This window comes from Larus michahellis, chromosome 1 (assembly GCF_964199755.1).
Source record: "Larus michahellis chromosome 1, bLarMic1.1, whole genome shotgun sequence".
NCBI lineage: Eukaryota > Metazoa > Chordata > Aves > Charadriiformes > Laridae > Larus > Larus michahellis.
The window spans coordinates 53,628,319-53,653,533 of NC_133896.1; the positions used below are offsets into that span (position 1 = coordinate 53,628,319).

At 50.1% G+C, this 25,215-nt stretch overlaps 8 protein-coding genes across 8 annotated transcripts; 4 read left to right on the forward strand and 4 right to left on the reverse strand.

Moving 5' to 3' along the window:
• The first annotated feature begins 9,632 nt into the window (after positions 1-9,632).
• Positions 9,633-10,941, forward strand: LOC141739460 (histone H1.11L-like). Its single transcript, XM_074576793.1, has one exon. The coding sequence runs from the start codon at positions 9,633-9,635 to the stop codon at positions 10,317-10,319; it is 687 nt and encodes a 228-aa protein (XP_074432894.1). The 3' UTR covers positions 10,320-10,941.
• LOC141739466 (histone H2A-IV) lies at positions 10,658-11,534 on the reverse strand. Its single transcript, XM_074576805.1, has one exon. The coding sequence runs from the start codon at positions 11,404-11,406 to the stop codon at positions 11,017-11,019; it is 390 nt and encodes a 129-aa protein (XP_074432906.1). The 5' UTR covers positions 11,407-11,534; the 3' UTR covers positions 10,658-11,016.
• A 21-nt stretch (positions 11,535-11,555) lies between these two features.
• Positions 11,556-12,413, forward strand: LOC141739471 (histone H2B 5). The gene has a single exon (XM_074576817.1). It carries the CDS (start codon positions 11,764-11,766, stop codon positions 12,142-12,144), a length of 381 nt encoding a protein of 126 aa, XP_074432918.1. The 5' UTR covers positions 11,556-11,763; the 3' UTR covers positions 12,145-12,413.
• Positions 12,414-13,934: 1,521 nt separating this feature from the next.
• LOC141739490 (histone H3) lies at positions 13,935-14,745 on the forward strand. Its single transcript, XM_074576856.1, has one exon. The coding sequence runs from the start codon at positions 13,966-13,968 to the stop codon at positions 14,374-14,376; it is 411 nt and encodes a 136-aa protein (XP_074432957.1). The 5' UTR covers positions 13,935-13,965; the 3' UTR covers positions 14,377-14,745.
• On the reverse strand, positions 14,742-15,299 carry LOC141739484 (histone H3). Its single transcript, XM_074576843.1, has one exon. It carries the CDS (start codon positions 15,263-15,265, stop codon positions 14,855-14,857), a length of 411 nt encoding a protein of 136 aa, XP_074432944.1. The 5' UTR covers positions 15,266-15,299; the 3' UTR covers positions 14,742-14,854.
• A 1,472-nt stretch (positions 15,300-16,771) lies between these two features.
• LOC141739499 (histone H2B 5) lies at positions 16,772-17,703 on the reverse strand. Its single transcript, XM_074576884.1, has one exon. It carries the CDS (start codon positions 17,465-17,467, stop codon positions 17,087-17,089), a length of 381 nt encoding a protein of 126 aa, XP_074432985.1. The 5' UTR covers positions 17,468-17,703; the 3' UTR covers positions 16,772-17,086.
• A 14-nt stretch (positions 17,704-17,717) lies between these two features.
• Positions 17,718-18,316, forward strand: LOC141739495 (histone H2A-IV). The gene has a single exon (XM_074576871.1). It carries the CDS (start codon positions 17,806-17,808, stop codon positions 18,193-18,195), a length of 390 nt encoding a protein of 129 aa, XP_074432972.1. The 5' UTR covers positions 17,718-17,805; the 3' UTR covers positions 18,196-18,316.
• Positions 18,317-18,452: 136 nt separating this feature from the next.
• Positions 18,453-19,761, reverse strand: LOC141739479 (histone H1.11L-like). The gene has a single exon (XM_074576829.1). The coding sequence runs from the start codon at positions 19,457-19,459 to the stop codon at positions 18,797-18,799; it is 663 nt and encodes a 220-aa protein (XP_074432930.1). The 5' UTR covers positions 19,460-19,761; the 3' UTR covers positions 18,453-18,796.
• Positions 19,762-25,215: the final 5,454 nt, after the last annotated feature.

The window sequence follows — 25,215 nt, forward strand, 5'->3', positions numbered from 1 at the left end:
TTAGAGATGGTTCTCTTTGGGACAGCGGGGCTGCGGTCAGTGACTCTACCGGTGGGCTGGGATGCCATTCCACGGTTCACCTCCTGTACACGCAGGAGTGCACATACTCTCAGTGTGTGATTGTGCACATTTTGAATCATCGTTTCTAAAGCTTATGAATTCTTAGGTCGTGCAGTATTAATTTCCTCATACATTCTGAACCTGTGGTTTACGAATGTTGTCGGAGTGTTAAACGATTTTGATACACCTCATTTCCAGTTAGTTCTCTGCTAAGCAATTTTGTTAGAATAAAGTTTATTTTGAATTTACGACATGTCTAAACTTGATTTTGTGAATGTCTGCGACATTAAATTTGCATAGTTGGCAGGATAATGTCCCTAGAGGAATTATTACAGAGCCATGGTTCTAGTCCTCCCCCAGGTATCCCCTGGGCAAAGGAGAAGTGGTTTGGTCCGGAGGCGGCAGTAAAAAGAGTAGAACGGTGCCGCGGAAATAATTGAGATGGCAGAGATAAAAGGACTATGTATGCCACCCTGGATGCCTGTTAAATTCCAGGGCAAGATCATTATAAATATTCCGGAATGTTAGAGAAGGATAATTTAAAGATGCAATTAGAAATAGTTTGTTTAAAAGCGTAATTGAAAAGAGAAAGAGAGCGGACATTTCATTTAGAACAAAAAATTGAGATCATGCTAACACAAGCGGAAAGACCCCCCGGTATTATCTAAAGCCGAAAATTAATTGAGGGCACAGGCCCCAAGGATAGGGACATCTGGGGAGACGCTGACGAAAATAGTTCTGAGGAAATGGAGGAACTGGAGAAAAAGAAATTGCAACCTCTTATTAAAACAGAGAGGGGTAGGGGGCCGCATGGCGGGAATACCCGCACCACCCTCCGTACCGCCCCCTGGGCGGGACCCCAGCGCCGTGAATAGTAAGCTAAATTCCCGCAAAAACCTGGAGAGAGGGAAAAGGAATATTTGCGGAGAGTTTCTTTAACCGGGGGTGGTGGGATTCTGTTGAGTGATGCCGAGGCTGGGGGTGCGGACCCCAAATTAGGGTGGCGCCTATTACTCTCTGCGTAAAAAGATTGTCGGAGCTAGCGGAAGGAATGGGAAAAGCCTCTGGAATTCAAGCACTGTATGAAAGAAGGCACCAAGGGATACCGATGGCTGCAGCGGTGGACTCCAGCCACCTTTAACTTCTTATTAGGGGATTGACGGGTGCTTTGGAAACACACGTTCAATCCCCGAGATAAACGATTCAGAGACCCACTGAGCGCTATTGGAAAGACCCACAGAAGCGCCCGCCCTCCGCCTCCCGCTCCCCACCCCCCCCCCCCCGTTCCCCCGCACGTTTTGACTTGGGCGGGGACGCTACACAATATTGTGATTTATGAGCGCGATTTAGAAAGAAGTAGTCTTCGGCGAAAAGCATTAGCACTAAGGGAATACCCCGAACAATGCTGCGCGGACAGCCCACCGTTCACATCCGGAAACTGGTGTAAGTGCTAGTGGTGAAAACTAGGGAACAAAAGGGCCGTCAACCTTGCCCCCTCAGGAAGGGAAACTTCTTAACCTTTCGCGTCCCTGCGAAGGGAACTGAAGGAGTTAAAAAACTGGAAACCGGGGGTTGGGGTTCGGGCTGCCTACTCTGCATGGTGAATCCCTGTCAATGGTCCACTGATAGGGAACCTTATATACATATCACTGTGGGCGTAAAGGGAATAACTTCAGATTTTTTAATTGATACAGGGGCCCAAATTAGTGTTTTAAATAAGCAACACGCTGCTGAGATGGGGATTAAACCATCGAGAAAGCTATAAACGTAATAGGTGTGATAGGTGCAACAGAAAAGTGTCCCATCAGCTGTTAGCACGTCCACCAGAGATCAGACAGTCTAAGCACTAAGAAAGTGGTTTAGTGGTTTAAATTTTACCCCTTCCTGAGTGCATTCAAAGTGACAACAGGTCGCATTTCACAGCGATAGTGGTGTAAGACTGTGTATGGGAGAAGCTATCAAATGGGTGTTTCACACACCATATTATCCCCAGGTTAATGGTATAGTTGAGTGAGCCAAAGGTTTGATTAAAAGACATGCTGATGTCTCATACCATAACTAGAACATACAATTGCCACAAGCAGTCTTTACTGTTAATAACCAGTGGGGAAATTATGGAAGCCCAAAGATTTGAGCATTTTGTCCTGCAGAACCATTGACAGGCAATGCTCCCAATAGTTGATGATCAAAAGGGCCAGTTCCTATTGAGGATATGCGTAGGCCAACCTGTCATGGTGAAACTACCTTCTATTGGCATTGACACATGACCCTGGCAAAACCAAGGGTCTCATATGCCCGGGAAGCCCTGGAAGGGAAACGAAAAACTCACCATATTAGTGCTCAGTAGGTAATCCCTGAATTCTAACCCTGAAGCCCGGTTTCAAAACCAGAGGCCAGTTCTGTGTTTTCTTACAGGACAATGAAAAAGCAGACCACCTTGGTGCTCATACTGGCAAAGGTGACAGTAACCAACAGAAATGACCAGGACCTGGATGACAATATGATAACAAAAATGATAGTGGGATTTGCCCATTGTAACAGTTTGTCTACCCACACCCAAGGCAGCAGGAGACTCTTTGCCAGTCTTTATGCAGGAGGTTAACATATGTCTGGTTCTTGAACTTACATGGGAACAGTATAATAGCTATAGCTGGAAGAGTGAGGGATCCGGAAGATACATAGTTAACTGGTCATCCGACATGATAAATACTATCTATGTATGGGATGCAAACTGTAATTACACTTTTACTGTCCACCAATGTGGCCATGGGGTGGATTGTAAAGGGTACTCAACCATAGAATCATAGAATCATAGAATGATTTAGGTTGGAAGGGACCTTAAAGATCATCTAGTTCCAACCCCCCTGCCATGGGCTGGGACACTTCACACTAGACCAGGTTGCCCAAATCCCCATCCAGCCTGGCCTTGAACGCTTCCCGGGACGGGGCATCCACAACTTCTCTGGGCAACCTAGGCCAGTGTCTCATCACCCTCATGGTGAAAAATGTCTGCCTGATATATAATCCAAGTCTACCCTCTTCCAGTTTGAAGCCATTACCCTTCATCCTATCACTACATGACCCTGTAAAAAGTCCCTCTCCATCTTTCTTGTAGGCACCCTTCAGATACTGTAAGGCTGCTATAAGGTCTCCCTGGAGCCTTCTCTTCTCCAGGCTGGACAAACCCAGCTCTCTCAACCTCTCTTCATAGGAGAGGTGCTCCAGCCCTCTGATCATCTTTGTGGCCCTCCTCTGAACCATCTCCAACAGGTCCATGTCCTTCTTGTGCTGAGGACTCCAAAGATGGATGTAGTACTCAAGGTGGGGTCTCACCAGAGTGCAGTAGAGGTGGAGGATCACCTGTCTTGATCTGCTGGCCACGCTTCTCTTGATGCAGCCCAGGATACAGTCGGCCTTCTTCAATGTTGACCATGACCCAATATTCTATGGGGAACTATCGAATATAATACTCAATGGAGCACTGATGATCATTTCCTACAATATACAAAACCATTAAAAGCCTCATGGTGTATTAAACACCCTGAAAGGGATAACAATGAGTGTCCCAGCGCATGTAATCAAAACTCGTTCGATTGACCTCTAAACTGCACGTGGGCCATATATACCTATATGCTTACTTGGGACAGGGAAAAGGATAAGAGACCTCCCATGAGGAAATCTCCTCTCTGGAACTGCCAAGTAGAAATCAGATGCAAAAATATTAAAAGGATGCCATTGCCATGGTTATACTGTTCTGTTAAGAAAGCTCTGATACAGGGCTGTTTGTGCAGTAATACCAGTTATTCACAACCCTCTGTCTTAGACTGTAGTAAGAAAGGTTATTGTCCTCCTCTTACTACCATACCAGGTTCATGCCAAACATCCACCGTCCATGCACCCCTTGATTTAGTATGGGCATGCTCCGATGGCCACTTATATTCTGGATTATATTCAACTATGCCTGGGCCAACCTGTTACACTGGCCGCGCTCTCCTTCTGCCCCATTTATCCAGAAGGGCCCATGTCACGCAAGTGGTGGGATCCTAGACTATGCAATTTATGGAAGGGATGGCAAGAAGTCCCAGCATGAATTGGGTGGTGGATGGAATTATTATTTGGAGTAGGAATTGCCCCGGTACAAAACCAACAAGCCATTTTGGAAATAGGCCTAGAGCTATCGGCTTTAGCCAATGCCACTTCTGATAGTCTGGAGCTTTTAAGTGATCAATTACAACATACTAGTAAGATGATCATTCAAAACCAAGCCATATTAGACTTGATGCTGTTAAAAGAGAAAAGCATATGCAGAGTCCTGAATCTGCTGGCAGAGGAGCACTGAATCTGCATCTTGAACGTTATCAATGCTGCTTCAAGACCAAATCAACAAGATGGATAAGGTAGCCAGAGATTCAGAAGCGATCGTTGGTGAGCTAGGAAAGAACTGGTTTGGGAAAGTTTTTGACATGTTTGGATTTTCTCTTTCTGTGTGGCTAACCAGCCTCCTTCAATCTTTAAAAATTATTGTAGTTATGATAGTTGTAATATGTATTATGATAAATTGTATTAAACGTGCAATAGTAAGATCTGTGTTGGTTGTGAGATATGCTTCCTTAGAACCTGTTCATGCAATTGATATCCCAGTAGAACCATAGAAAAATAATTGAGAAATGATGATCCACAGTGAACATTAAGACTCAGCAAAACTGCTCTCTCTTTCAACTTTGGAGGCAAGAGATGACTCTGCCACTGCTTCCAGGAAACCAGGCAAATTGTGACCGTGAGGTCAAGGGATAGATTGTGTGGGAGATGCACCTGCCCTGACAAAGATCTGCTAAAGGCCTAACAAAGAACTGGCAAAAGCCCATGAAAACACAGTTCCTGTTACTCCCACATGGTGGTGGTCAGCACATACACATTGTGGTTGAAAGTTGAGGAAGCTGGGGTCTCCAGCCAATGCAGGGGCTACACGACCATATATGACCACAGATCAGATTTGAATAGGGTATAAAACAGACCCCCTGGTAAGAGCCATTTAGAGATGGTCCTCAGAGCAGCAGGTCTGTGGTCGAGGACTCTTCCTATGGGCTGAGATGCCATTTCACGGTTCATCTCCTGTATAGGTTGAGAGCCCTCGTCTTATCGGTGCATGATTGTGCACATTTTGAATCATCGTTTCTAAAGCTTAAGAATTCTTCAGTCATGCAGCATTAATTTCCTCTAATGCTGTTGGAGTCTTAAACAATTTTGGTACACCTCATTTACAGGTAATTCTCTGCTAAACAATTTTGGTTAGAATAAAGTTTATTTTCCCACATGTAAGAAATCAGGCAAGGAAGGTGGGAAACCAACATGGCTGAGTAAGGATATTCCGGTCGAACTGAAGGGCAAGAAGGAAATGCACAGGCAGTGGAAGCAGGGACATGCATCCTGGGAAGAATATAGGGATGCTGTCCAGGTGTCTAGGGATTGGATCAGGAAAAATAAGGCACGTCTGGACCTGAAGTTGGCAAGGGATGTGAAGAATAATAAGAAGGGCTTCTGCAGGTACGTTGATCAGAAAGGGAGGACTAAAGAAAATGAACCCCCCAACAAATAAGACAGGAGAACTGGTGACAATCGACATGGAGAAGGCTGAGGTATTCAACAAATTTTTTGCCTTAGTTTTCACTGCTAGTCTCTCTACCCACATCTCTCAAGTCCTTGAACCTGAAGGCAGGGACTGGGGGAACAAAGTCCCTCCCACCATAGGAAAAATCGTATTTGACACCATCTGAGGAACATGAACATACACAAGTATGTGGGACTTAGAAAGATGCAGCCTGGGGTCCCAAGGGAACTGGCAGACGTAGATGCTAAGCCATACTCTATCATATTTGAAAAGTCGCAGCAGTCAGGTGAAATCCCCAGTGACCGAAGAAAAGAGAATATCACAAGTATTTTTTAAAAAAAGGATAAAAAGGAGGGTCCTGGGGACTTCTGACCAGTCAGCCTTACCTCGGTGCCTGGTAAGATCCTGGAAGCTATGTTGAAGCATATGGAAGACAGAAAGGTGACTGAGGGGACGTATGAATTTGATGGATGGACTATAAAATTGATAATTAATTGGCTGGATGGCTGCAACCAAAGAGGTACAGCTCACAACTCAATGTCCAAGTGGAAACCAGTAACAAGTAGTGACCGTCAGGGGTCAGTGCTGGGACCGATACTGTTTAAAACCTTCATTAAGGACATAGATAGAAGGACTATCTGAGTATATGCTCAGCAAGTTTGCAGATGACACCAAACTGAGTGGTGCAGTTGACATGCCTGAGGGAAAGGATGCCATCTAGAGGGACTTTGAAAGGCTTGAGGAGTAGGCCCATGTGAGCACCATGAAGTTCAACAAGGCCAAATGCAAGGTCCTGCACCTGGGTTTGGGCCATCTCCAATATCAGTACAGGCTGGGGGATGACTAAATTAAGAGCAGTTCTGCTGAGAAGGACTTCGGGATACCGATGAATGAAAAATTGGATATGAGCTGGCAATACGCACTTGCAGCCCAGAAAGCCAAGTATATCCTGGGCTGCATCAAAAGAAGCATAGCCAGCAGGTTGAGAGAGTTGATTCTCCCTCTTTGCTCTGCTCTCATGAGACCCCACCTGTAGTATTGCAGACAGATCTAGGGTCCCCAGCACAACGAAGACATGGACCTGTTGGAGTGAGTCCATAGCAGGACCACAAAAATGATCAGAGGGCTGGAACACCTCTCCCATGAAGAAAGACAGAGAGACTTGGGATTGTTCAGCCTGGAGAAGAGAATGATGCGGTGAGACCCTATTGTGGTCTTTCAGTATGTAAAGGGGACTTATAAAAAAGATGGAGATTTTTCACCAAGGCCTGTAGAGACAGGACAAGAGGCAGCAGTTTAAACTGAAAGAGGGTAGATTTAGATGGGACATACGGAAGAAATCTTTTACAATGAGGGTGGTGGGACACAGGAACAGGTTTCCCAGATAAGTTGTGGATTCTCCATCATTGGAAGTGTTCAAGGTCAGGTTGGTCGGGGCTTTGAGCAACCTGATCTAGTGGTAGATGTCCCTTCCCCTGGCAATGAGGCTGGACTCGCTGATCTCTGTATGTCCCTTCTGATCCAAACTGTTCTATGATTCTACCGTCACTTAGGCTCAAAAGGACCTTCACGAAAGTATTTATCCAACATCAGAGTAGCAGAAAAATGAGTCCTCGTATTTCTGAAGTCTTGAGAAATTTCTGTCACATCCAAATATCACAGTCCACTGGGAGTACTACCTTCTACCTTTCAAAAAATATTTTTTATTTTATTAAATATTCTGTTTGATTGGCTATTATATTCAGGGAAAAATAAGAGGTGGAAGTAAGTCTGTCTTTTACTGAATATATCATTTTACAAAGCTTTCTATCAGAAAAAAAAGGTTAAGATAATATTTAAAATAAATAATTTTTTTAAAAAAATAAGATTGTCCATTAAATTAAAGCAACTAGAGGGCACTTGCAAAATTATTTTTTTCTTCCTCTCCTCCACCTGATAACATTTGCAAGATCTCATTCCATTTCTTCCTTTGCTGACCCTAAAACTGTCTATGACTGCAAAAAACCACAAAGTCCAGATATATGGTCAAAATATTGTAGAGCCAGAAAAAGGAGCTTTTTGGAGAGTGTATAGATTGCTCCAGGATTGTGCTGCTACAGCAGGTGTTTGGAAGAAGGATAGAGACCTAGTCTAAACCTAGGAAAATATATTTGCAGAGGAGCAAAAAAATGTAGAGTTAAAGCTAACAGTGGACTGATTCTGATAGGAGTGAATAGAAGGGAGTCAGACGCAGAATTTGAAGGAAATATGTGTGCTACAGAACTAACTCCCAGAAATTTCTCCTCAATGGTATGTGGCTGTCCCAACAGCTTAACTTCTGTGACAATGTAGTTCATAACCCACAATCTACAGTTCAGTCAGCTTGTGAATCTACCATAAAATAAAGCATCAGTACAGATGGTAGCTCCAAATCCACATGATCTTCTGGTTTTATATTCTTGCATGTGATTTATTCTGCTGTTTGTCTTCTGTAGACAGAAGCCCCTCTGGAATGCTATTACATCTTTTGGTAGTTTCTCACACTTCAGGTACACCTTAGTCATATTAAACCAGCACTGCTGACATCCTTTTAAAACTGACACCCCCCCCACTGCCAAAACTCCACAAGATGGTGCGTGATATTATATTATCAAAATAAAAAGTGAAAGAAGCCAAATGACTGCATTTCCAAACATATGTGAAATAATCACCAGGGTCTCCTTTCCCACATTGTACTACATATTTTTGAATGACATGACACTCCTCTGTCCAACTTATCCCAAGAAAAAATGATTTTTTTGTGTGTTCAGTTTAGGCCACATCAGAAAACTCATGGGTTGGAAAAAACTGTGCCCTAGTTTATCTCAGCAGTTCTGAGGACATAATTGTTTGATTAAGCCACTTGATTTATATAATTTTATTAAAGAAATTATATTTACTTCAATGTAAATAAAATATATTTAAATTATATCATTTTATTAAAGAAATGCCTGCATCATTACCTCTGTTTTTCATAAATAAAACGTGCATATGATATTTTGATTAGGTTTTTTTTTGCACAACTGCTGATTCTGGTGGACAAAATGCCTGAAGTACAGTGTGAAAGTAAGCACTAAAATAAATACTATCTCGAAATAAGAAGATACAAATGAATGTGTTTACCTGTTGGGCTTAGTCAAAATAAGTATTTTTGAGAAATATATGGGAATATAGTTCATCAAAGTATTGACACAAGGGCGCAGAAAACTGAGGGAAACAGTAAAAGAACTTCTCTATGTTCTTACGAGATGTTGAAGGTACCTGATGATTTGAGAGAGATGTTTGTTCACATTAACGTTTCTAGTGAAAACCGTCTTTCTTTTACTTTTTAATAGCTCCGAGTAGAGCTAAATAGGGCACTATGTCCAAAGGTTTCCTTATTTTTAAGAGATAAAGCCGTATTACGGAAGACAAATCATAACCCAGATACAGAGCTGAGTGGCTACTTTGTGTTACTTGCTTCTTTTCAAAGCTAATTTACGCTAAGAAAATGTCTCGACATCACCTCCGTTTTGCGCTAACTTCATGAAAAACCGTCTCAGAAGCATGAATCCGCTGTCACTGTGACAGTTCTGTCAGAAGCAAATTTTTAATTCAAAAGGAAAAATCAAAATCTCACTGTCCAGCTCTGCGTGCAATCCCCAAACCCAGGGATTATTGGCCGCCTTGAAAATCATTTCAACCCCCAGCTGAAAGAAACGCCGCAAGACAAAAATATCCTCTCTCCCCAGCAACATCGCTAAGAAACGGGATGCCGCGGTGACTTTTTTTTTACGAAAAAAACACTTTTTTGAGGCGGAAGAAACACAATCCGAGAGGCAGAGCGCGGCGGAACCGCCGGGAGAGGGCGGGGCGGGCTCGGCAACGCACCAATCAGCGCCCGCGAGCTACTATAAATGGGGGCGCCGCCACGGTAGCCGTAGTGCTCCGATCGAGCAGCAGCGACATGTCCGAGACAGCTCCCGCCCCGGCTGCTGAGGCAGGTGCTGCCGCCACTGCCCCGGCCCCCGCCGCTAAGGCTGCCGCCAAGAAGCCGAAGAAAGCGGCGGGCGGCTCCAAAGCCCGCAAACCTGCCGGCCCCAGCGTCACCGAGCTGATCACCAAGGCCGTCTCCGCCTCCAAGGAGCGCAAGGGGCTCTCCCTCGCCGCGCTCAAGAAGGCGCTGGCTGCCGGCGGCTACGATGTGGAGAAGAACAACAGCCGCATCAAGCTGGGGCTCAAGAGCCTCGTCAGTAAGGGCACGCTGGTGCAGACCAAGGGCACCGGCGCCTCTGGATCCTTCCGCCTCAACAAGAAGCCCGGAGAAGTGAAGGAAAAAGCCCCCAAGAAGCGGACAGCTGTGGCCAAGCCCAAGAAGCCGGCGGCTAAGAAGCCCACCAGTGCTGCCAAGAAGCCCAAGAAAGCGGTGACAGCAAAGAAGAGCCCCAAGAAAGTTAAGAAGCCGGCGGCTGCTGCTGCCAAGAAAGCAGCCAAGAGCCCTAAGAAGGCGACAAAGGCTGCGAAGCCCAAGAAGGCGGCAGCAGCAGCGAAGAGCCCGGCCAAAGCGAAGGCGGTGAAGCCTAAAGCAGCAAAGCCCAAGGCGGCTAAGCCGAAAGCGGCCAAGGCAAAGAAGGCGGCGCCCAAGAAAAAGTAAGCCTCTGTTGGAGAAAACTTTTGCTCCGCACTTAAACCCAACGGCTCTTTTAAGAGCCACCCACTTTCTCTCAAAAAGAGCTGAAATAAGGATGTTGTCATTTTAAGTTCTGGGTAAATGCTGGAAAGGCTTTATAGTTTTCAAAATCTATTCAGTAGGCGCTGTGACAGGGAAGAACTTCAGGAACAGCCCTGGATGCTGCAGTAACGGGGAGATGCTTCACTCTTTTGAGACAGTTAAGTACTTAGGGACTTGCAATTCCTTTGTTGTTTAAACACAGCCTTGTAGCTGGTATTTAACGCTTTCCTTTCCCCATCCATGTGTGCAGCTACGCGGGAGGGGAAGCGGAGGGGACGGTTTTCCGTGGCTACCAGATAGTAAAAACTTTTATTATTTTCGGCTATAATAACACCGTGAAACACGTCAGCATCTAAGACGACTCACTCGAACATCAAAAAATAAATCTCCCCTGCCCACCAAAGACATGCTTTAAAAAAAACTATAACGTATAGATGGCAAAATAGTTAACGTAAGACTGTTGGTTTAGGATAACACACAATACAATCCCAGTTTCCTAAAGGCTTACGAGCACGCTTAAAGTAATTCAGCTCTTCAGTGATCTAGTGGGTGGCTCTGAAAAGAGCCTTTGGGTTTCTGTGCGAAAGGGTTTCCCTGGCGCTGTTCTTCGTCAGTGCATTCACTTGGCTTTAGCCTTGTGGCTGTCGGTCTTCTTGGGCAGCAGCACGGCCTGGATGTTGGGCAACACCCCGCCCTGCGCGATCGTCACCTTGCCCAGCAGCTTGTTGAGCTCCTCGTCGTTGCGGATGGCCAGCTGCAGGTGGCGGGGGATGATGCGCGTCTTCTTGTTGTCGCGGGCCGCGTTGCCCGCCAGCTCCAGGATCTCGGCCGTCAGGTACTCCAGCACGGCCGCCAGGTACACCGGCGCGCCGGCGCCCACCCGCTCCGCGTAGTTGCCCTTGCGCAGCAGACGGTGCACGCGGCCCACGGGGAACTGCAGCCCGGCCCGCGACGAGCGCGACTTGGCCTTGGCCCGCGCCTTCCCGCCCTGCTTCCCGCGGCCGGACATGTCGCAGCGACTCAGCCAAACAAGACACGCAACAGCTCTGCAGGCAGTAGATGCGCTCCCGGCCGCTCCCTCCGGCCATTTATATACTGCTCGGGTGGAGCGGCGGCGCGTGCGCTGATAGGCTGTGAAGAAAGCGTTGTTTCGGCAGCCAATGGGAGCGCGAATCGAGAGGTGTCCAATAGCAAAGCTCAGCGCGGCGCGACTATCTAAGATAGAACTTCCAGCCAATGGCGATGCGACACTGTGGAGAGGCTGCTTTGCACAGTGACGCTATAAAAGAAGCTCCCGGGGGCAGCGGCGTTACCGGTGGTTGGTGAACGCTCTGTGTGGGTGGCTGAGGCACTTGCGTTTGCTGCGATGCCTGAGCCGGCCAAGTCCGCTCCCGCGCCCAAGAAGGGCTCCAAGAAAGCGGTGACCAAGACGCAGAAAAAAGGTGACAAGAAGCGGCGTAAGAGCCGTAAGGAAAGCTACTCCATCTACGTGTACAAGGTGCTGAAGCAGGTGCACCCCGACACGGGCATCTCGTCCAAGGCCATGGGCATCATGAACTCCTTCGTCAACGACATCTTCGAGCGCATCGCTGGCGAGGCCTCGCGCCTGGCGCACTACAACAAGCGCTCCACCATCACCTCGCGGGAGATCCAGACGGCCGTGCGGCTCCTGCTGCCCGGCGAGCTGGCCAAGCACGCCGTCTCCGAGGGCACCAAGGCCGTCACCAAGTACACCAGCTCCAAGTAAGCTGCTGCTGTGCCCTGTGCCAGACCTGCTCGACCCAAAGGCTCTTTTAAGAGCCACCCACCTTCTCAGTAAAAGAGCTGATGTTGCGGTGACTTGTACGTAGCTTAGGTTCATTTTGGAAAAAGAGGAATAACTGTGTGACAGTGCTGTCTGTTTTAAGAAATGCGGAATATGTGGGTGTTCACGGTAAACGGTGTTCTCCGAGTCTGCCTTGCTGGAGCAGGGAACGCTTGCGATTCACTCTAGTTACCCCGGGAACCGGCTTCACTTCCGCGTACAGTTGCGGGTGTGGGGGGTGGAGAGGGGGCATTAAACAATAACCGAACGGTGTAGGTGTTCTCTTTAAATGCCCGAAACAAGCATATTGCCGATAGGCGATACTTGCTCTCTTTCCCCGTGAGGCACTTAAGCGGAATGGGGAACATCGAAAGCACGGACGGTTCAGGAGGACCGTCTGCCTTTGGTTTTCTTAATCAGCAAAAAGCTCCAGGCTCGATCCTCCCCACCCACACCGCTAGCGTTCTCGCGGGCGACTGGAAGAAGCAAAGCAGATCGCTTCACGGCGTTCTCGACCCTCAGCCGCGCAGCCCTGCCTGTGCGCCCGAGCGCGATCTAACCCGCAGCGCTCTTCCGCGGCTCTCGCCCTCTTTCTGCCTGCACCGCTCTGTTCCCCCGCGTCCCGAAAATCCTGCAGCCGAGCAGCCCGCGGGAGCAGGGGCGGGCCGGGGCAGCGGGAGAGGCACCACTGCCGGGCTCGAACCGACCTGAGTGAGGACTGCATGGCGCGCGGCCCTGCGCGGCGCTGCTCCCGAGAGGGCGGGGATTGGTCGCGGTGGCGCTCGCGGCTCCGACCCCGTCCCCGCTCCGCCGAGGAGCGACGGGCCTTAAACCGGGGCGGGGGAGCAGCCGGGAAACGTTCGCGCGCCTACCGCGTTCCTGCTCCGGCTCTGAACCGAGCGCCGTTACCGAGTGTGAGGAAATGGCGAGTGCTGGGGAGAGACGGAGGCTGCCGACAGAGGAGGTTCGGCCAGCAGACCCGATGCTTCAGGTTTTGGGGGCGGGTTGGGAAGAGCATGCTAGAATCGTCTGGGTCGGAATGAACCTTTAAAGGTCGTCCAGTCCAACATCCCCTGCAAGTAGCGGGGATAGGGTCAACTAGATCAGATTGCTCAGAGCCCCGTCCAACCTGACCTTGAATATCTCCAGGGATGGGGCATCTACCACCTCTCTGGGCAACTTGTTCCAGTGTTTCACCACTCTCAGCGTAAAACACTTCTTTGTGGTATCTGGTCTAAATCTACCCTCTTCTAGTTTAAAACCATTACCCTTTCGCAACAAGCCCCGCAAAAAAGTTTGCCCCCATCTTTACTACAAGTCCCTTAAAAAGCCAAGGCCGAGACAGTGGACAGAAAGGGGCTCCTACACCAGCCACCTACGGTAGTTCCTGCCACCTCCCCGCCGCCGAAACCGGTTTTTCTGGGGACAGTCCACGCATATGCCTCCTTAGACCCCGGGGGAGCCTGTGCTAAAGCGGCCTAGAGAGTCGGAAAAGAGCAAGCGGCCGTGGCGGAGCCGGCCGTGGAGGGAGGGGGACGGTCGAGCCCGGTCGGCGGGTCCGGAAACGGCGGGGGCGGGGCGGCGAAGGGGCGGGTTTCCCGCCGGCGAGGCGCGCGCTTTTCGAATGCTGTTGTCGCCCAATGGCAGCCGGCCTCCAGCGGGCGGCCAATCGGCGGGCGGCTGCGGCTATAAATAGCGGCGCGGCAGAGCCGCTGCCACGGCCCGTTTTTTCTAGAGCGAGAGGGTAGTGGTGAGTGTGGAGCGATGGCGCGTACGAAGCAGACAGCGCGTAAGTCGACAGGCGGGAAGGCGCCCCGCAAGCAGCTGGCTACCAAGGCGGCCCGCAAGAGCGCGCCGGCCACGGGCGGCGTGAAGAAGCCGCACCGCTACCGGCCCGGCACGGTGGCGCTGCGCGAGATCCGGCGCTACCAGAAGTCGACGGAGCTGCTGATCCGCAAGCTGCCCTTCCAGCGCCTGGTGCGCGAGATCGCGCAGGACTTCAAGACCGACCTGCGCTTCCAGAGCTCGGCCGTCATGGCGCTGCAGGAGGCCAGCGAGGCCTACCTGGTGGGGCTCTTCGAGGACACCAACCTCTGCGCCATCCACGCCAAGCGTGTCACCATCATGCCCAAGGACATCCAGCTGGCCCGACGCATCCGCGGAGAGCGCGCCTGAGGCTCTTGCTGCCACTCTTTCCCCACTTCTGGTAGACACCGAGGGGGCCCACACAGACCCAAAGGCTCTTTTAAGAGCCACTACATGAACAATAAAAGGAGCTGTAACACTGTTGAAATTAGGTGAAGTTGCGTGTTGTGTCGTATCGAATTTATCAATATATAAATTAATGCTATTTACCATATCCAATAAAACCAAAAAAACGTCACTCGGGGTTCCCCATATTCAGTTGCATAAAACTAGCATGCAGTGATGTAACAGGATTTAAAGCTGAATTTGCTTTTTTAAGGGAATGGGGTAATGAAGTAAAACTAGAAAGACCACTTATATTAAACTATACGAAATGAAACTTTAAAAAGGCATGATTACTTTTATTACTATTTTTTGAAGTCAGAAGAAAAGCTTTTAACAGCTCCTTTATTGCGCATGTGGTGGCTCTTAAAAGAGCCTTTGGGTTGGGGGGGGGGGGGGAGGAGCCTCAGGCGCGCTCTCCGCGGATGCGTCGGGCCAGCTGGATGTCCTTGGGCATGATGGTGACACGCTTGGCGTGGATGGCGCAGAGGTTGGTGTCCTCGAAGAGCCCCACCAGGTAGGCCTCGCTGGCCTCCTGCAGCGCCATGACGGCCGAGCTCTGGAAGCGCAGGTCGGTCTTGAAGTCCTGCGCGATCTCGCGCACCAGGCGCTGGAAGGGCAGCTTGCGGATCAGCAGCTCCGTCGACTTCTGGTAGCGCCGGATCTCGCGCAGCGCCACCGTGCCGGGCCGGTAGCGGTGCGGCTTCTTCACGCCGCCCGTGGCCGGCGCGCTCTTGCGGGCCGCCTTGGTGGCCAGCTGCTTGCGGGGCGCCTTCCCGCCTGTCGACTTACGCGCTGTCTGCTTCGTACGCGCCATCGCTCCACACTCACCACTACCCTCTCGCTCTAGAAAAAACGGGCCGTGGCAGCGGCTCTGCCGCGCCGCTATTTATAGCCGCAGCCGCCCGCCGATTGGCCGCCCGCTGGAGGCCGGCTGCCATTGGGCGACAACAGCATTCGAAAAGCGCGCGCCTCGCCGGCGGGAAACCCGCCCCTTCGCCGCCCCGCCCCCGCCGTTTCCGGACCCGCCGACCGGGCTCGACCGTCCCCCTCCCTCCACGGCCGGCTCCGCCACGGCCGCTTGCTCTTTTCCGACTCTCTAGGCCGCTTTAGCACAGGCTCCCCCGGGGTCTAAGGAGGCATATGCGTGGACTGTCCCCAGAAAAACCGGTTTCGGCGGCGGGGAGGTGGCAGGAACTACCGTAGGTGGCTGGTGTAGGAGCCCCTTTCTGTCCACTGTCTCGGCCTTGGCTTTTTAAGGGACTTGTAGTAAAGATGGGGGCAAACTTTTTTGCGGGGCTTGTTGCGAAAGGGTAATGGTTTTAAACTAGAAGAGGGTAGATTTAGACCAGATACCACAAAGAAGTGTTTTACGCTGAGAGTGGTGAAACACTGGAACAAGTTGCCCAGAGAGGTGGTAGATGCCCCATCCCTGGAGATATTCAAGGTCAGGTTGGACGGGGCTCTGAGCAATCTGATCTAGTTGACCCTATCCCCGCTACTTGCAGGGGATGTTGGACTGGACGACCTTTAAAGGTTCATTCCGACCCAGACGATTCTAGCATGCTCTTCCCAACCCGCCCCCAAAACCTGAAGCATCGGGTCTGCTGGCCGAACCTCCTCTGTCGGCAGCCTCCGTCTCTCCCCAGCACTCGCCATTTCCTCACACTCGGTAACGGCGCTCGGTTCAGAGCCGGAGCAGGAACGCGGTAGGCGCGCGAACGTTTCCCGGCTGCTCCCCCGCCCCGGTTTAAGGCCCGTCGCTCCTCGGCGGAGCGGGGACGGGGTCGGAGCCGCGAGCGCCACCGCGACCAATCCCCGCCCTCTCGGGAGCAGCGCCGCGCAGGGCCGCGCGCCATGCAGTCCTCACTCAGGTCGGTTCGAGCCCGGCAGTGGTGCCTCTCCCGCTGCCCCGGCCCGCCCCTGCTCCCGCGGGCTGCTCGGCTGCAGGATTTTCGGGACGCGGGGGAACAGAGCGGTGCAGGCAGAAAGAGGGCGAGAGCCGCGGAAGAGCGCTGCGGGTTAGATCGCGCTCGGGCACACAGGCAGGGCTGCGCGGCTGAGGGTCGAGAACGCCGTGAAGCGATCTGCTTTGCTTCTTCCAGTCGCCCGCGAGAACGCTAGCGGTGTGGGTGGGGGGGATCGAGCCTGGAGCTTTTTGCTGATTAAGAAAACCAAAGGCAGACGGTCCTCCTGAACCGTCCGTGCTTTCGATGTTCCCCATTCCGCTTAAGTGCCTCACGGGGAAAGAGAGCAAGTATCGCCTATCGGCAATATGCTTGTTTCGGGCATTTAAAGAGAACACCTACACCGTTCGGTTATTGTTTAATGCCCCCTCTCCACCCCCCACACCCGCAACTGTACGCGGAAGTGAAGCCGGTTCCCGGGGTAACTAGAGTGAATCGCAAGCGTTCCCTGCTCCAGCAAGGCAGACTCGGAGAACACCGTTTACCGTGAACACCCACATATTCCGCATTTCTTAAAACAGACAGCACTGTCACACAGTTATTCCTCTTTTTCCAAAATGAACCTAAGCTACGTACAAATCACCGCAGCATCAGCTCTTTTACTGAGAAGGTGGGTGGCTCTTAAAAGAGCCTTTGGGTCGAGCAGGTCTGGCACAGGGCACAGCAGCAGCTTACTTGGAGCTGGTGTACTTGGTGACGGCCTTGGTGCCCTCGGAGACGGCGTGCTTGGCCAGCTCGCCGGGCAGCAGGAGCCGCACGGCCGTCTGGATCTCCCGCGAGGTGATGGTAGAGCGCTTGTTGTAGTGCGCCAGGCGCGAGGCCTCGCCGGCGATGCGCTCGAAGATGTCGTTGACGAAGGAGTTCATGATGCCCATGGCCTTGGACGAGATGCCCGTGTCGGGGTGCACCTGCTTCAGCACCTTGTACACGTAGATGGAGTAGCTCTCCTTGCGGCTCTTACGCCGCTTCTTGTCGCCCTTCTTCTGCGTCTTGGTCACCGCTTTCTTGGAGCCCTTCTTGGGCGCGGGAGCGGACTTGGCCGGCTCAGGCATTTTAATCAATCTTTAACCACACTAACTCCGAAGAAACCCACTAACGCGGATGCAAACTCAGCCTCAGCGCACTACTTTTATAGGCAGCGTATGCAAATTACGGATTCTTTTAGCCTGAACTTTTATTGGCTGAGGGATTGTTTTACGCAGCTAGCTCTCCGTACTTCATCGTCATTGGTTAGAACTCGATCCGCGTTTCCATTGGCTGCCTTCGCAATGTTCCCTTCTCAGCCTATCGAAATTCGCGCCTTTCGCTGAGAAGGGATATAAGCCCGAGTGGCGGAGCTCATTCCATTTGTTCTACGGCTCTAACTCTTGGTTCAGTGAGTCGCTGCGACATGTCCGGCCGCGGGAAGCAGGGCGGGAAGGCGCGGGCCAAGGCCAAGTCGCGCTCGTCGCGGGCCGGGCTGCAGTTCCCCGTGGGCCGCGTGCACCGTCTGCTGCGCAAGGGCAACTACGCGGAGCGGGTGGGCGCCGGCGCGCCGGTGTACCTGGCGGCCGTGCTGGAGTACCTGACGGCCGAGATCCTGGAGCTGGCGGGCAACGCGGCCCGCGACAACAAGAAGACGCGCATCATCCCCCGCCACCTGCAGCTGGCCATCCGCAACGACGAGGAGCTCAACAAGCTGCTGGGCAAGGTGACGATCGCGCAGGGCGGGGTGCTGCCCAACATCCAGGCCGTGCTGCTGCCCAAGAAGACCGACAGCCACAAGGCTAAAGCCAAGTGAATGCACTGACGAAGAACAGCGCCAGGGAAGCCCTTTCCCACAGAAACCCAAAGGCTCTTTTCAGAGCCACCAACGAACTCAGAAAAGGAGCTTGAATTTCACAAAATAAAATTAACAAGAAGCATCAGTGCCTTTTAAAAAGATCGGCTGAAGCCAGCCGTGGAACATCTGCACTTCAGTGGGGAAGACGCAGCCTCTTCCACACAGCCCCGACCCAACATTGTGTCTCTGCGCCGCTCCGGGGCGGAGCTGGGCGGTGCCGACAGGGTTCCCGAGAACCCGTAGCTCCGCCCTTCCGAAGCCGCAGCCAATCCCTGCGCACTTGGAGCTTCCCAACGCCTCCAGCGCCCGGCTCTGCTCTCCCCGGTGAGCGGAGGCACAACAGCACCTCCCAACTTCGCTGCTCTGACCCTCTTCTGCCTGCACACGAACCAAAAGCGCTCTCGCCAGCAGACCGCCAGTCCCATGACCACCTCCCCTTTGCCCGCTTCCCCAGAACGGGTGGCAGCCACAGCGTTTCAGCTCTTTCAAGAGAAAGTGGGTGGCTCTTAAAAGAGCCGTTGGGTTTAAGTGCGGACGAAAAGTTTTCTCCCACACGGGTTCACTTCTTCTTAAGCGCCGCCTTCTTTGCCTTGGCCGCTTTCGGCTTGGCCGCCTTGGGCTTGGTTGCTTTGGGCTTCACCGCCTTCGCTTTGGCCGGGCTCTTCGCTGCTGCCGCCGCCTTCTTGGGCTTCGCCGCCTTGATCACCTTCTTGGGGCTCTTGGCTGCTTTCTTGGCAGCAGCAGCCGCCGGCTTCTTAACTTTCTTGGGGCTCTTCTTCGCTGTCACCGCTTTCTTGGGCTTCTTGGCAGTGCTGGCGGGCTTCTTGGCTGCCGGCTTCTTGGACTTGACCACAGCTGCCCGTTTCTTGGGGGCTTTTTCCTTCATTTCTCCGGGCTTCTTACTGAGGCGGAAAGACCCAGATGCACCAATACCCTTAGTCTGCACCAAGGTGCCCTTGCTGACAAGACTCTTGAGCCCTAGCTTGATGCGGCTGTTGTTCTTCTCCACATCGTAGCCACCGGCAGCCAGCGCCTTCTTGAGCGCGGCGAGAGAGAGCCCCTTGCGCTCCTTGGAGGCGGAGACGGCCTTGGTGATCAGCTCGGTGACGCTGGGGCCGGCGGGTTTGCGGGCTTTGGAGCCGCCCGCCGCTTTCTTCGGCTTCTTAGCGGCGGGGGCCGGGGCGGCTGCGGCAGGCGCTGCAGCTGGGGCTGTCTCGGCCATGGCGACGCGGGACGCTCTGGGCGGTGGTGCTGGCGGCGCTCCTATTTATAGCAGCGCGGCCCGCGCTGATTGGTGGCGCCCGCCCCGCCCCGCCCCCGCCCCCTCCTGGCGATCCGCGCTCCGGCTTGTGTTTCTTCTGGGGGGATAAAAGGGGTTTTTGGCTACTTTATCTTCCATGAAATTGCCCTTTTTCTGCGCCTGGGAGGCCGTGTGAGTCCCTGTTGTCGCCTGTCCGTGCCTTGTCGCGAAAAGAGGGGAGTTTGGGCAGAGAGGGGACGATAAATCCCGAGTCCTGGAAGCCAACAGACCTGGAGAGAGTGAAAGTTTTGTTTTTCTTTGTGAATTAGGAATTCTCCTTTACAGTTAATGTGAGACGGGAAATGCAGTGTTAATCTTCAGAGGGTCTTCTTCACATTAGAGAAGAAAGCGAAGAGTTAGAATCTCATTCTTTAAAAAAAAATGGTTTCAAAGAGTCTCAGGTAGCACAAACTCCCAGAAGCCATGCCTCCACTTCTCTTAGCGATGTTTGTACCTCTGGCTACTGCGAAACACTCAATAGGGGATTTTTTCCCCCCCCCTTACTTCCAAAGCTAAAGTTTCCAGAGGCTACATGTGAAATAATAGACAGCATATACTTTATTTACCTCAGAACGGGCTACTTTCTCTGCAACTCTCTGCTGTTGTTAACACAGCAAAACGCTCTCTGATGTTGATGGAACAAATTGGGGCATGAAGACCGAAGATGAGAAGGTTTGCGTCGAATCACTGAGCTTCATGGAAGTCTTGGAAGGCATACAGAAACAGACCATACTCTAAATAAAGCACACAGTGCTATTTCTGTAAAATCTGTTGGTATGATTCAGTAACATGGAAAAAATTTGGCAGACTGAGTCTGCAAGAGATGTGAAAGCATCATTTTATTCATATTTTGATGCCCAGCTAGGAAGACAAATCGCAATTTTTGTTTGCTGCTCTTTTGCCAGGTTACAGATCAAGTCACAGCAGCTTCTCTACATAAAACCTTTGGCTGCAACACAAGATGATGCAAAGCTCTGTCCACTATGTGGTGACTACCCTATTAGCATGCATACCACCTTATTAGCTAAAACATTGCATATATTTTTGTGTCTCTAGCAGGAGTTCCTAATTTATTTAATCTGAAGTTTAATAGCCATCACCCAGTTTAGCACTGTCATACTGTTGCATTCCCACCTCATGTATACAAACTGCACTTGCGTAGTTTACATACAGTGCTGACCAGATGATCAACTTCACTATTTCAATGAAATGCAGGAGCTGCGAGTGCAAAAATATCACCTCACTCCCCTCTCTCATTCCACTACAGAGAAGGAAAATGAACCTCTTGAAGATTCTGGGTGACTCTTCATCTTCAATTAATTCACAAAGTCCCATTGTTTAAATATTTGCATAGGCAGTTTGACCTTTTCTTGTATCCTTATGGTAAAAAGGACTTCAGGAAAATAAACATATTCTTCTCTCCCACTTATGTTTTCTTTCTAACTCTTCCTCATCATTGTGGTCTCATAGCTGAGAAGCTATCCCTGAGGCTGGGAGGGCAAATAAGATGGCAAATTCACCAAATCTGTATCTGGGCTATCCAAGCTGTGTTGGGAGCGGGATGGTTCATAGAGTTCATTATGAATTTTACAAATGCAAGACAACCGGACTGTAAGACAGATTTACTTCACATAATAACAGGGGGCATAAAGAACTGAGTAGTGAAATTCTTAACATCTCCTAAAGTTTCCTGAAGTCAGATGGATGACCGTATGTCTGCTCCAACCCACCTAGGTTTGGTAAAAGTGCTGGTATCCTTTAAAAACTAAACTTATTACAGTGCCTGTAAGCTGCATCTTTTTATACTCACCAGCTCTTCTCACATTGAAATGTCAATACTGGGGTTGAGACAGAGGCCTTTCTATCTCACCATAAACCAATTCCCCCCATTCTCCACAATGCTTATTTTGCAAGAGTAATATGCATCACAATAGCGCGTTTTCCTCCAGTCTGTAATTTGATATTCTCAGGACCGTTTTCATTGCACGCACATAGTTATATGGAATACAGATGTATATCTAAATCCTGTATAGCAGTGATAACTGCAACACCAACCATCTGCAGAGGAAAAGCCTCTCAGTATGTGCCAGAGCAACACTGCAGCGCACTGTTGTAGTCCTTGCCTTACTCCACTTTTGAGGCTATCAATCTCCATCAAATGTCAAATGGCCCTTTTGCAACTTGAAGCTATTTTTTTGTAGTCATTTTAAATGCTTTTACATATTTGATTTTCCACTCATGTGTTTTCTCCATTATTCCCTTCTCTTATTGTTAAGAAGGCACTATATTCTCATGACCATCTCACAAACAAGCAGTCAGACCATGTGTATTAGGGGGAGGATGCAGAAGTACCAGAGGAAAATCAAGGCATACAAGGAGAGCTGAATCCAGTGTCACCTCATTCAGTAGTGAATACATAAGGACCGTGTTTCGTCCTCCTCTCCCAAATACTGCTATTATTTGTGTAATTAGCAGCACAAAAAGCCTGCAGTTACGCACCAGAGGTCATTAGTCTAGCCATGATGAAGCTTAACTAGGATACATGGAAGAAGTGTATGTTTCCCTGCAATGCAGACACACAAAAGGAGCAGATAGGGAGGACACTCACTGGGAGAGATTCTCCCTCCCTCTTACACATTTGCCATCACAATTACAGCAAACTTTGCTGCCTCACCTTAGGAGAGGTGAACCATCAAGAACAACAGGATCTCAGTGGTATTTCATACTTGGCCTCTAGATGCTCTGTTGGTGTGGTCAGAGATACTGGTAGAGTAAAAAAGATCTGCCAGAAAATCCTACAGAAAGTTTTTTACTGCTGCTATTGATGTGAGCCAGCTCAGGCTGCAGGGCTGGATCTGAAAGTCTCCTCAGAGCACTTCCCAGCCAGCATGAAAAGTATAGATTGTCATAATCAGTAACATATGCCTATGTCCTGGTTTGAGGTAAAACAGAACCAATTTTCTGATTTGTAATTTTACTTTTTAGCTGGGCCTCTTCTAACTGACTAAAGCCTGAAATTAACGGCATATTGTTCAGAAACTGTTCATTCTCAGAGTGATAAGACCTGATTATACCAAGGGATGGTATGCACAGAGGCTCTTGCTTATGTTTATTGCTATAACAACCGAGGTCAGATAACTTCGCTGTTTGCCCTGTTAGAGGGTTGGAAGCAGAGAAGCGTAGAGGGGTCCCACCTGCAGGGAGGAGCGGACGGGACAGGTGACCCAAAACTGACCAACAGGGTATTCCATCCCATCTGCATCACGCTCAGTATAAAAGCTGAGGGATCAAAGGGGCAAGGCTGCGCTGGCTCGCGTTTTCTTCAATGGCCAACGTCTGAGGAGGACCCTGGCTGTTCATCTGCCTTTGATCCCGATCTGAGCATTCCTGACTCTCGTTCCAGAATTCAGCTCCTGTCCATCGCTGACTCCAGTCTGGGACTTTCCCTGTGTCTGCTGGTGATGCGATCGTCATCCTGGGAGCTGGATACGGTTTTGTATATATTGTATACTTTTTTATTCTTTAATTTGTATTATTCTATTATTATTTACTATTTTCTTATTTATTATTATTTTCATTAAAGTAGTTTAGTTCTTTTTCTAAACTCGTAAATCTCCTTATCTCTTCCTCTCCTCTCTGCGGAGGGGGGGCATCTGTTGTTCTGATTGGCCAATCCGGCCAAAACCACGACAACCTACTAACTTGAAAAAATACATAGTAATCCAAACTTAATCCCTGCAAGACAGCAAGCAATTTTTGCAAGTTTAGGGTAATTTTCCTATTTTGCATGTCTCTTTTCTGACACTTAACCTGGCACTAGGTGACAAAGCATAGTGGCCACCATAGCTGACATTACAAGTCCTAGGAAGAGCACCTCACAGAGGTTCAGTGTTCAGTTGTTTCTACACATACGGAGCATAATTCTTCCTGAAAACTGTTTGCTCCTTTTCCTCCCCTTCCTCATGACTTTTCCACATCAGTATCTAACTGCACTGCATTTATTCATTTCATATTGCCACACCTTTCCCAAACACTTAAAGCCCATCCCCATTTTGCAAATGGGAGAACTGAGAGTCACTTATCCACATTTCTTAAAGATGCAGTTACTTGGATCCTCCAATTTTTGTCTCGTTCAGGTTTTCCACCCTCCTCCTGCCGAGGCCCAGCTATACATACTAATTATCACCATTTCCTGTCAGGAGAAAAAACAGTTCAGAGATGATTCATCTAATTTCACAGGGGAAAAACCAAAAACCTGTTCGAAATTCAGTGACTTTGCTCATTTTAACTTTTAATTTGTCACAAACCTCAGCTCCCTCTTCCCGTACACACACAGGCCAGACCAGGATGTCCATCTGCAGGTGGGGTCAGGATCAGGCTTGGTGAAGGGATCTGGGATCATACACAACCCCAGTGCTGGGTATCGGACACCTCCCTGGTGCGGTGGGGCCATGGCCAGGCAGGGCAGGGCTGTGGGGAGCTGGAGACCGGCCCTGCTGTGGCATCACTCGGGGCAGGGACGGACAGCCCTGGGGGCCTGAAATGAGGTCCTGGCACCTGGGCGGGGTGGGGGGAACCCCAGGAGATGCTGGGCAGGGACAAGCAGGGCTGGTGGTGCCCTGACAGGTCCCCTCCTTGGTGTAGCAGGGATTATAAAAGGGTCTCAAAGCTACTGCTTCAGCATCCCTCTAGATCCACACAAACAAAAAGCAATTCTGGCCAAGTTGCACACAAGTGTTTGATTACAGTCCTAGTGGACAGAGAAGTAGATTTCAGTTATAACAAAACTCTACTGCCACTTGCACTTATCATTGATATTGGATATAGTCACCTTTAGGTCACCTTCAGCTTTAGGTTCAAGATGTCTAAGAACAACAGTTCCTGCACCTCAGTTTAGTGATTCCCACCTCTTTTGTCATCAAACACATCAAAATGTGGGAATGGCTTGGCTGACCTTGTATAGGACTCACAGGGGTCAGTTGGATCAGACTCACCCTCTCACGTTCATTTCTTTGACCCTCACAGGGAAACATCTCAAGAGGTTTTGGACTATCAGGAGCCAGCTTCAGTTGTGAAATTGTCCTTCTAGATAACAGCATTTCCATCCTCTCTAGCACAGGCACAAAACCCAAAAGGGCCCAGTAGAAAGAGCCCTTTTTTTCACCTTTTAGCTGTGATCTGGAGAAAATGCTGACCCACAGTTTTGGTCTGGGTGGCAATGTACAGGTCTCCCTACTACCTGTGGGTGGGTACTCCCGTCCTTTCCTGTCCCACTCTGAACCATGACACTCACCTCACAGTGGTGCCTCAGCCAGTTTTGTTTCCTCTAAGGCAGCTGATCTCCAACTTCTGGCTGGCGTGCAGCCCTTGGGGCTCATCTGCTCCCCACTGATGCCCACCCTGGCCAAGAAGAAGATAACCGCCTTTAGTTGCTATAAGCAGCCAAGCACATTAGCTGTTCTCTGTTTAATCTAGACCCTTAAGAGCTGCCTTTGGGACCTGTTTCACGTCTCAAGTGCTGTGACCCATGGCTTGGGAAAAGACCTGTTTGCAGAAGAGCACTCACTGCATTTAGGCACCTCTGCAGCCTCCATGGAAAGATCCTGAATTACTAGTTTTGTTCCTCCTTTACTAATTGATAGCTTTGACTCTCCTCACTTCCCGTATTCCACCACCAG